At 36.5% G+C, this 11,651-nt stretch overlaps 1 protein-coding gene across 1 annotated transcript; it reads right to left on the bottom strand.

The window, feature by feature from the left end:
* Positions 1–3,982: 3,982 nt before the first annotated feature.
* On the bottom strand, positions 3,983–10,960 carry LOC114688672 (odorant-binding protein-like). Its single transcript, XM_028863213.1, has 6 exons — positions 10,904–10,960; positions 10,316–10,455; positions 9,336–9,406; positions 7,459–7,569; positions 6,672–6,773; positions 3,983–4,011 (listed from the first exon to the last, which is right to left on the bottom strand). The coding sequence occupies exons 1-6, from the start codon at positions 10,958–10,960 to the stop codon at positions 3,983–3,985; spliced, it is 510 nt and encodes a 169-aa protein (XP_028719046.1).
* Between the last annotated feature and the right edge of the window lie 691 nt (positions 10,961–11,651).

Here is an 11,651-nt window from a genome sequence, read left to right on the forward strand (position 1 = left end):
AATTTTATGTTATGCTTCATATTTCCTCTTTCAGCTGTAAATTGTGATTTGTGTTTGAATGGTCCTAACACAATAAAAGGTTTCACATAACAAACTCTTTGGGTCTGCCTCTGTGTTCCACATTATTTAAAAAAGAGGATGAAATCTGTTTTCAAAAGTACATGTGAGGAGATTATCTTTTGTTAAATGACTTCAGTAAGCAAATTAATCTGGATATGCTTTACTAGGGTACACATGAGTCATTCACATTTGAAGAATAGAGTAAATTCATGAGAAGTATATTCCATAGATACCAAGCCCTACAAATATTTGTGTATATATTATAATTTTCTGTTTGTATTAAAATGATTCCTTAGAATGTAGCTAGCTATCAAAATAGAAAAGACAGATGCAATCTTTTTAAAAGGGCTTGGAAGAAAGAAAAAGAAAAAATTTTTGACAGTGTTGCTACATCCAGTTTCTTGAAGTGTAAATATATAACAGATGCAAATTACATTCAATATTTATCAGCAAAAGATTGAATAAGGAACAATGACCTTGTTTTTGTTGTAAAAAAAATCCAAACACTCCTGTTATTTAATCTTTTGTTGTTTGACTTGTAAAACCATGTTACTTTAGAAAAAATACTGACTGTTTCTTTGAAAATTTTGTATATTCAGTGTCTATTTGCATCAATTTTACCATTATCCTCCAACTAATAACTACTATTTCTGTACCCTCAAAATCTTCCATTTTTCCATCTTCATCATGAAATTTCATATTTACTTGAATGTGTGTGTGTATGTGTGTGTGTTGAGAGTGAGAGATTTACCCAGAAATTTGTAGCCCAACTGTGTCCTGTTGATGCTTCTAATATGCATTCATGTTCAGTCCTGGCCCCTTGGTCTTCAATTACTTATAAGTGGTCATTTTAGAGGTAAATGGAATATGACTACTTCTTTTACTATCAAAAGTTGCTATCTAAGCTGCTAAGTCTTCAAATGGCATGGAAGTTATAATGCACAGCATTTACATAGTGACCACATGGGTAAAGTATGCCCATTCTTAGAAGTAACTCAAAGGTGATTAGTTGAACTTATGTCCTGAGTTATAGAAGGTAAATCATGCTTGGTTTCATGAACATATCCAACTACCAATGTTCTGTTCATCAAGCAGTATAATTTCTAAGTGTATCCTGAATTGTAATTTCTAAATCAAGAATACTAGAGAGATGATTTAAATACCAGTCTTAGTTGGTAGTACTTTTATGGTGGTCAGGGATAATCTTCATGCATCACAATGCAGATTTTTTTTTTTGCAGATGAGTTCTCATACCAACCTGAAGCCTCCCAAAGGTGCCAGTTTTGCAAGTTAACAATGCCCACCGAACCTCCTTTCTCTGCCCCGCCAGCAAAATGAACTTCAGAAAACAAATGACTCTATTTCAAAGTATGGATTATAGAGCTAAAAGGGATGTTTTCAGAAAGTGAAATACAAATGGCTGAGAAAAACATAAAAGTCTTAGCCATCAGGGGAAAAAAAGTAAAACTCCTTAGAGATTTTGTCTTACTGCAGTCAGAATAACCAAGATATGATATCCCAAGCTGATGAGGATACAAAGGGCTGCATTTGTTCCTTATTGGTGAAAGTGAAAACTTGTTCAGTTGCTCTTAAAATTAATGGGGAGACTCATAAAAAAGACACCATTCATACCACAATTCCTTCAAAGAAGAATTACAACCTAACTCATAGCATTTTATTTTCAACATAGAATACAAAGAATCACATCAAAATATATTATAAAGAGCCATTTAATTTAATACCCACCATAGAAAACACACACACACACACACACACAGAGAGAGAGAGAGAGAGAGAGAGAGAGAGAGAGAGAGAGAGATGCCCAAGAACAGAGAAACTAGAAAAATGAATACTTGCCCATTTCAAGAAGATCTTCTAAATGATTAAAGTGTCTTTATTCTAGAGGTTCAGGCATGGTTCAACATACAGAATTCAATAAATCATAAAATGTAATCAAGGCAAAAAAGTACAGGATTAACTCAATAGATGAAGAAAAAGCCTTAGACAGCATATCTCATGCTTTATAAATAGGACTCCAAGAGAGAGTATTAATGTAGGGAACATATTTCAAAATATTACAAACTATCTCTGACAAACATACTTGCCAACACCATCCTATATGTAGAAATACTGAAAGGGAAACCTACTAAAATCTTGAAGAAGACAGGGTGCCCACTATCCCCACTCCTTTACAATATTGTGTTGGAGGTATTACACCGAGCAATACAGGAAGTGAAGGAAATTAAAATCACAGATCTATGAAAAGATGAACTTACTATATCTCCAACTTCAGGTGACACGCTATTATACCTAAGATATAGGCAAACTGTCCCAGAACTCGTCTAGTAAATTCAACAATTTAAACAACATGACAAGGAAAGAATCAGTTTACAATAATCAACAGCCTTTTTGTATACCAAAAATAAGGCCACCTTAGGAAGTTATCATGAACAGAATCCCATTTAAAAGAGCATCTTTCTTTAAAAGAAAATATTTTGGGTGTTACATAACCAAGAAGAAGAAAGTAAACTTCCAATCTCAGGAGAAAGGTTTTGAAAAAAATCCTACTAAGTGAAAAGGCATTTAATAATCATAAAATGGTAGAACATATATTGGAGAAATGATCATCCAGCAAAAAAACCCAATTCACAGATATAATGCAATGCAAAATTAAAAAAACAACAAAAAACATAACATTCTTCACACAAATAGGAAAGAATATACATCCTAATTTTCATATGGAACCAGAAATGACTCTAGATTTTATGACGAATCCTGTGATAAATGAAGAATACAGGAGGTATTATCATTGCTGTGTTTAAGATACCTTATAGAGCTAGAAGGTTAAAAAACCTAGCTAACTACCCACGCTAATGATGTGATGTACAGTACAAATAACTGCCACATTATTAAATCAGCATAGCCCTTAACAGCACCAATGACAACAACAATGATAAACACAAAAACAACCACAATTTTGTACTTATACCCATGGAAAAGTGTATTCTTCACCTCTCTTAAATCAAACTTCTGTTTTCAACATACTGAATGATTACAGAAAACCACAACCAATCAGATGGCAGAGATGTGGAGCCTAGTCCCAAAGGATATATTTAAAAACATCCCCATACCTAAAGTTCAGAGAACATTGTGTAAGGGGGGCCAGAAAGATAGAAGGAGCCAGAGGGTCAGGGAGTTTGGTATGAGATTCTTTATCCTAGTAATATCAGAAGCTATACCCACAAGGTGTCATCTATATGACTGTCTCAATAGCAGCAGAATAAGGATGACAACAACAATAGGCATGCCAGAGTAGACTGGGGAAACATCATGAGGCCTCAGTCCTACAGATAAAACTCACAAGCAACTGATGAAAGCCATGGGTGGGAGATATAATCTTTCTATTGAGGAGCATAGTAATTGGTTATTCAATACCAAATAGTAGGCTTGTAAACACATAAGTAACATTATACGTACTGAACAGTTTGTATTTTCCTATGTGGAAAAATCATAGGAATAAACACACACATATATTTATGTGACAACAATTCCAGAAAAAAGAAGCTATGAATTTGGAAAAGAGCACAAAGGGCATATGGGATTGTTTAGATGGGAAAAAAGGAAGGGGAAGTGAAGTAATACTATCATTATGTGAAAACATAAAGAGAATAATAAAATATTGCAATCTGGTACAGGCGCAAAAATAGACTTATAGACCAATAGAATCAAGTAGAAGACCTAAGTACAAGTACTCATTACTATGGCTAAGTGGACCTTAGCAAATGTCAAAACGCCTACCCTGGAGAAAAGACAGTGTCTTCAAAGAATGTCCCTTAGGAACCTAGGTGTCTACTTGCAGTACATTAAAACTAATTCCAATCTATTACTTTTCACAAAATTAAATACAAGTGAGTCAAAGTCCTCAATCTGACTCCTGAAACGCTGGACACCCTAGAAAACAACATAGGCAGTATCTTTCAAGCTACAAGTGTATGGCAGGGTTTTTCCAAACAGGATTCTATTTGTCAAGAATTAGAGTCCAAGAATTGAAACTGTGACATCATAAAACTAAAAATCTTCCATACTGCTATACCACTCTTGGGCATATACCCAAGGAATGCTCAATCTTACCACAAGGACACATGCTCAACTATGTTCATAGCAGCATTATTTGTAATAGCAAGAACCTGGAAGCAACCTACATGCCCCTCAACTGAAGAATGGATTAAGAAATGTGGCACTCAATGGAGTACTACTCAGCAGTAAAAAAAAAAATATGATATCATGAAATTTGCAGTCAAATGGATGGAGCTAGAAAATATCATCTTGAGTGAGGTAACCCAGATTCAGAAGGACAAACATAGTATGTACTCACTCAAAAGTGGATACTAGATATGAGGGAGGTGATGGCCAGACTGCACCCCACAGCTCCAGAGAGGCTAGCTAACAGGGAATGACCCTAGGAGGGACACATGGAAGACCCTGAGAAGGAGAAGTGGATGAGGTCTACATGAGTGGACTGGGTGTGTGGGGGTAGCAGAGGGCGAGGATTGGGAGATGAGAACATAGGGAAATGGGAGGATCAAGCTGGAGCAGGGACAGAGTGGGAAGGCAGGGAGGAAGATACCATGATATATGAGGAGACCATGGGAATAGGAAGCGGCTGGGTGCTGGGGAGGCTCTCAGGAATCCACAAGGATGACCCCACTTTGGTCTGCTGTCAGTGGTCCAGAGGGTGCCTGGACTGGTCTTCTCTGGTGACTGGTCTAACAAATACCCTAACTGTCATCATAGAGTCTTTGTCCAGTGACTGATGGAGGCAGATGCAGAGATCCACGACCAGGGTCCAGGCTGCGCTCCTGGAATCCAATCGATGAGAGAGAGGAGGGATTCTGCAGGCAGGGCACTTCAGGGATCATGATGGGAAGACATGCAGGGATGACCGGCCACACTAGTGGAAGCCCATGAACTGTGGACTGGTGGCTGTGGAGCCCCCATGGGACCAGACTAGGCTCTCTGTATATGGAAGATGGTTGTTTGGCTTGTACTGTTTGGGGGGGGGGCACCCAGGGAGGGGGATCGGGGTCCAACCCTGGTGCAAGGGCAGGCTTCTGGGAATCTGGTGCCTGTGGTTTAAAGCCTTGTGCAGTCTTGGTGCAGTGGGAAGGGGCTTGGACCTGCCTAGGCTCAGTGTGCCTGGCTCTGCTGACTCCCCATGGGAGACCTTGACTTGGGGGATGTGGGGATGTGGAGTGGCTTGGGAGGGAGGGCTGTGGGGTGGGAGGAGGGAAGAGTGGGGATCTGTGGGTGGTATGTAGAGTGAGTGGAAAATTTCATAATAAAGAAAAATGAAAAAAACCACAGATATCATTTGTTATACTAATTATTTTAATTAGCTTAGTGGATATTTATGTGCTTTTTGAATGAGATCATTTTCACACAATCTTATTGCTTCTTGAATCACTTTATTTAATCATTCAGAAAAGTAAGAACAGCTCATAGATCACGAAAAAGGAAAGGAGAGGTAAGTCAGGAATTTGGAATGTGGTATGCTGACTTCACAAGAGAGGGGACAATTCATTCAGAAAGAAATGGTGATTTATATGTGATACTGATTCCATGGTAAAGAGGATATGTTGTATAATTGTCATCCGGTTGTCCTCTGTGCAAACATGAAAGCAAAAATGAAAACATAGTTGAAAGGACAGGAAAGATTTTATCCTTGAGAGTGCATGAACACAAAATTAAATATAACAATATAGAGTATAGAGAAGGGATTATACACAAACTGTTCCTTTCCTAAAAAACTACAAGTATCTTATACTTTGGATTCCATAGGAGCACTGCCTACAGGAAATAATGACATTCTGTGACATCACATGAAAGTTGAGATTGAGAGGATTCAAAGAATACATAGAAAAATTCAGCAGGCTTTTACCATATCTGTGGCAAATAATATTCCACAATCATAAATCAACTGAGATTTTTCAAATGACAAGACACATTTTCTTGATATAATATTCCTCAATGTAAAAATATTGGCAATTCTGAATGAGAGAAAAATCTTTCATATTGTTTTATAAATAAATATATTCTATCCTTCATTTTTGTCACTGTAAAATTTTCAGCTTTAAAAAGCAAATAATATTCTGTCCCGATTTTGCCCAATTTTTAGTTCTTTTCCTTTGTCACAGACTTATTTCTAATTGTTTATGTAATAAGCACAAATACATTCAAATGTCAAGATGATTAAGCATGACTTCTGTTTCTACTCACCTACAGAAGGTCTTTACTTAGGACAAGTATCTGTAAAAGATTATGAGTGGGGTAATGAGTGACAGAAATGTTATCAAAAGAATATAATAACAGCTTCCCAATGATTATTACTTGAAACGGCAACTGAAAGATAGCATATGACTAGATATGATCTGAATCATGGATCTTAATAATTAGGTAGATGGAATATAGATAGATAGATTGATAGGTAGATAGATACAGTATTTGAAGAAATGTATTTTAATGAATATATATATATATATATATATATATATATATATATATATATATACATACATATATGCTATAGCCCAAAAAAATTTCATTGAGGTTACCTGTGGCCAGAACATCTCGAATGTTTTCTTTTGGAATGTCCTCTTTCTCAGTCAATGCCTCAAGTTTTTCATTTTCTTCTTGACTCAAAGTCTTACTTTTTCCTACATTTCATGAATGACAATGTCAGAGACATGTTTGGTAGAATTCTATAAAACTTGCATTGCTTCCTTAGTGTCCCACCATGGTATGCAGCAGAAAATCTCAACTTCTCCAAATTCATCTATGCTGGGTGGGTCAATACAATCAATAATAATTTACCCATGTTCCATTTAATGAAATCTAAATAGTGGTATGACATCACTTTCCAGTGTTCCATGATGCATCAAAAATAAAAACTCTTCTCTAGAGAATTCATGTATCTCAATCCTATCCACTTTTAAAAACATAACACTAGGGAGTCATGAATGCCTCTCAATGGAACCTTCACATTTCTCCTGAGTCTATACTCGAGAGTTTATGTTTTAATTTTGCAAACACTTGATCAAATGACACTCAAAATGGTCTGAACTTTGGGAAAACAATATTTGCTTCTGTTTTTCCAGTGAGGATACATGAAGATAAACTCTTCCAATAGCCTCCCCCACAGTCCCTAGTCATCAATGACCATGCTACTTGAATTACAATGTGATGTTAGAGTTGGTCCACACAACAACAGGACTACCATTTAGTTAGTGGACGTAAGTTTGGAAATCCCATGATACTGTATTGGGGGGTGAATCTGATTTAATCCTTTTTTGGACAGTGATAATTTTGCTATGATTTCAGAGAATGCACTATCATTCTTACCAAGAACGAAAATCAATTTGGTTTCCTTGCCAGCTCTATCCGTATTTTTACCAGTGAAGACTAAATTCTTTGATGTTGCATACACAGGTTGAAATATATTGTCACCTTCATCTGTAAAATGAAAATATTTAAAAACTCAGTGTCAGCCATTTTTCTACTTTACTTGATGTCACCTATTTGCTAAACAATAATATTGACTCTGACTCTAGCAATCATCTCTGATTCACTATCATATGACACATGTGTGCAAAGGTGTTCCTGTAGTCATTCATTTTGCATGTCCCAGCACTGTATGGTGAACAATCATTTCTGCTCTTCAAACCTGATAGTGAATCTTAAGTACAGACACTTTCTCTTTCCTCTGAAATCCTTTTGTCAAGACATGTGTGGCCAGTCACTTGGTTATTCCTTTCCCTTTCAACCAGATCCTAAAGCCCATTTGTCAATTTCCTGAAAGTATATTACACTGGTGTCACATCATGGTAATACTTGGTGAGCAAATGAGTACATGTGCAAAAATAGACCATACTAATTAGTAATATGCACAAGTTATCACCTTGTAATATTATTTATAAAAAAATATAAAAATGAATATTTTGAGTATACCAGACATTCATATTATGGTGTGTGTGTGTGTGTGTGTGTGTGTGTGTGTGTGTGTGTGTGTGTGTATGGTATTTCTACTTACTGACACTTATTAAATGATAAAAGTGGTTCATGGGAAGATTAAAGATTTTAGGATCTGGTCATTTTTCTATTACAGGACTGCTTTTTAATACCCATGTTAAGTTAGGAAAAACATTACGCTTGCCAGAATAATGTGTCCTCTGTTCATTTAGGATCAAACTGCTGTGAAAATATGTTGCTTTGATTGGTTAATAAATAATGGCAAGGCAACTTAGAGATGGGCAGAAAATCCAAACAGATAGGAGGAAGAAAGAGACAGACAACAGAGGAGATGCTGCTAGGCACTGCCAAGAGAAGTAAGATGTAAAGATCCTGGTGAGCCACAAGCCATGTGGCAAGGTATACATTTATAGAAATGGGCTCATTTGAGATATAAGAACTAGATCATAAGAAGCCTGCCATGGCCAAAGTTTAAAAATAATATTAGCCTTGTGTGTTCATTTCGGTCCAAGCGGCTGAGGGAGCAGGGTTTAAGAGAGATTTGTCCTGACAGCGGGCCAGGCTGGGGGACACAGGAAAACTTTCAGCTACATCAAACCAAAAGTCAAACTATGTATAAATCAGTGGAATTGTGTTGCTATTCCTTTAGCAATTCTGATACAATTGGAGTAGTCAGTCTGAAATTCTTAAAACATATTTTTCCCATAACTGTTTTTAAAAACTGAAGTTTATCATCCAATAATCTAAACATTGTGATCTCTCCAAAATATGAGAAAGGAAACTTTGAAATAGCACTGTTAATTTAAATTGTCCATGAATCAAGGATGACACATCATGTCTGCAATGTAAGTACTTGAGAGCTTGAGGCATGAAGTTTACAAAGGTGTTTGAGGCCACTGAGACCTATTGGTGAGTGGCAGGCCTGTCCGACAACAAACTGAGACACTGTATGAAAGAAAAAACAATGAATATTAACTAGAAATAAATTTTCATGCAGAAAAACTATTTGAAGACATTTTGCTAGAATTATTTACATTTTTAGGTAATAGTGTTCTCCGAGTAAAGTTCAGATGGCCTACAATGTAATCTGACTTTGTAGCATATCTCAGTTCATTGGAAGGATTGATAACTTTCTGAGTAGCCAAAATTATTCTAGATCCATGTCCCTATGGGTAGCTGAAGTATTAGCATGAATGTGCACACTCACATTGCTTTTGTTCATAGAGGAAACTCCCAGATCCTGTACTTACATTGGGTTCTGTAGGTGCCATCGGCTTGCTTATACCCAGTGACTGTGGTCTTTGAGCATTGGCCATTCAAACTAAATATCAAACAGAGAAACCATAGTTTAATCTTTATAACCTTGAAATTCATGATAAAATCTTCAAGTGTTATATTGAACTTGAGGGAGTAATAGTATCTATGAACAGTGTACAGAGCTAGGACTGAAGTTGCTATGCTTACCTCGCTATTCCTAATTCTTGTTTAGAAAATATCATCCTGTTTGTAATTGTACAGATGACTTCCTTTATTTGTGCCAATTTTGGCAAGTGCTCTGTAGGTTCTGATGCCTTCCTTATCCAAACTTCACTAGGTACTGAGTATGATTTTCATTACGCTAACTCTCTCGTTGTAGTCCAGCAATAATATGGACACCAGTTTATATGCATGTGTTTTAAGTGCTTTTATTTGTAACCTAAAACATACAATTGTGGCTATAAGAGAGAAATGGTTCTAATCATTTTAGTCCTTATGGTGTTATGTAGTCGGTCATTGAACACAGTCATCCAAATGCCAGAGAAAGTCTTTGAACCTAAAGCTTCAGAGAAAGGGATTCATAAGTTAGATTTATCTGACTTGTTAGTGGAAGACTTTTTAATGACATCATTGATTGGATAAGATAACATGTATGACTTTGACACAAATGCTCACACATACTTTTTGACTTACTAGAAATGAGAACCTTAGAATCTCCTGCATCTTATATTAGAGCAAAGAAATTCAACCACAAGCCTCCAACCAAAAGGATTTCTAAGGAAACACTCATGGAATTGGAGACAGTGTCTAACCTCTGTGTGGTGTCCAAAGCTACCCCATCATGGAATAGTATAATCACATTGCTAAAAGATGTGATTTCATGACCAGAAACAGAACATTCCCCTGTAAATTTAACAACTAAAAGGCTGAGAAACATAGTCTACTCGGTTTACATGGTTGACAGTTTACTTACTTGACATAAAATGTGATGTACATTTCAGTACAATCATTGTTACAAGTAACTTCACGTACGTAGAGTCTCAGATTTCCACCTAATTCTATCTTTTCAACATTGTTAGCAGCGACGACAATGGTATCCCATTTTCCTTGAAGCTGAAAAAACAACAAACGCAAATAAAGGAAGAGAAAAAACAGGCCATCAGAATGTGAGTTGGTTTTCACATATCTGATCCCAGTCCTTGGAAATATATATACAAACTGAAACTACCAATCAATAATATTTTGAATATTAGTTCAAGAATCTCTTTCTAGGGCTGTAGAATAATGCAGGGTAATAAGATGACTCCACAAAGCATTTTGGACTTGAGACTTTGTGGAACTGCTCATGTTTTGGCCTCAGACTCTGTGAATTGAACCCATTGTTTGCTTATTTCATTTGTTTCATCCTAGAGAAATATGACTGGAAAAGTGTACCTGAATGAAAGTCAGAAAGATTATTTCTTGGATATTAACTTGCATGGACTAACTGAATGACAAATCACATCCACAGAAATACTCTATTGAGGAACCTCAGACATAGGCACAGACCAAATGAATTTACCTCATCATAAGCATGAGCCAGTCCGAATGCCAATGCCAGCAGCAGAAACTTTACCATGGTGGCACCTGTCTTTGGTCTTCTGCAGAAGCTCAAAGTAGGTCAGTGGATGTGAAGGAACTGAACTGACAAAGCTTTTAAGACAGCTAGTTAGAGGGAGTTTCATGGAATCAACCAATGGTTCTGTACCACAACAACGTACATCTGTCCAATATTTCCTCTTTGGCTCTGCTGAATGGTTTATGATCTCATATCCCTAAACTAAGAAGATTAGCCTTAAGGTCAGGTTATGTTGGGATGATTAATTGAGCATTCTGTCATAAAGAAAGGGCTATCCCTGTGAGAGCATTAAGGAATGGCTTTGCCTCTAGAACTATACTGGTGGGTAAAGGTCACAATGCATATGTCTTATATGATTTATTTAACCAACATGACATGGACTTAAAATACATTCCAAATATAAGCATAATACTGTGTAGTTAAATGAATTAAAACTGTGGGCAGGGCCATATGTTTGAGACTAACCACACTCTGAAACAATAAGATGTTTAAATTTAAAGAGGATTTCCTATAAGGGTGTTGATATGCCTTGTGCTACTTTTAAGTCTTTCCATACATTGACTACTGTAGCCTTCCAATATATTCATTTCAGCTACCATGGTACAGAGCTACAAGAGCTATCATCAAAGCTTAACTGTGTGAATACTAGGAAAGATGCTGCTAGATGTCCACTGGTAATAAAGACAAGTAT

Source organism: Peromyscus leucopus, chromosome X (assembly GCF_004664715.2).
Source record: "Peromyscus leucopus breed LL Stock chromosome X, UCI_PerLeu_2.1, whole genome shotgun sequence".
NCBI classification, from domain to species: Eukaryota; Metazoa; Chordata; class Mammalia; order Rodentia; family Cricetidae; genus Peromyscus; species Peromyscus leucopus.

Bases quoted from the DNA above. Each gene is read 5' to 3' on its own strand.
- LOC114688672 (XM_028863213.1), bottom strand. From the start codon at position 10,960: ATGGTAAAGTTTCTGCTGCTGGCATTGGCATTCGGACTGGCTCATGCT. The intron at 9,407-10,315 runs GTAAGTAAACTG...TTTGATATTTAG, and splicing joins TACATCACATTTTATGTCAA to TTTGAATGGCCAATGCTCAA. The intron at 4,012-6,671 runs GTAACCTCAATG...GTTGTTTTCTAG, and splicing joins TCGAGATGTTCTGGCCACAG to GGTGTCCAGCGTTTCAGGAG.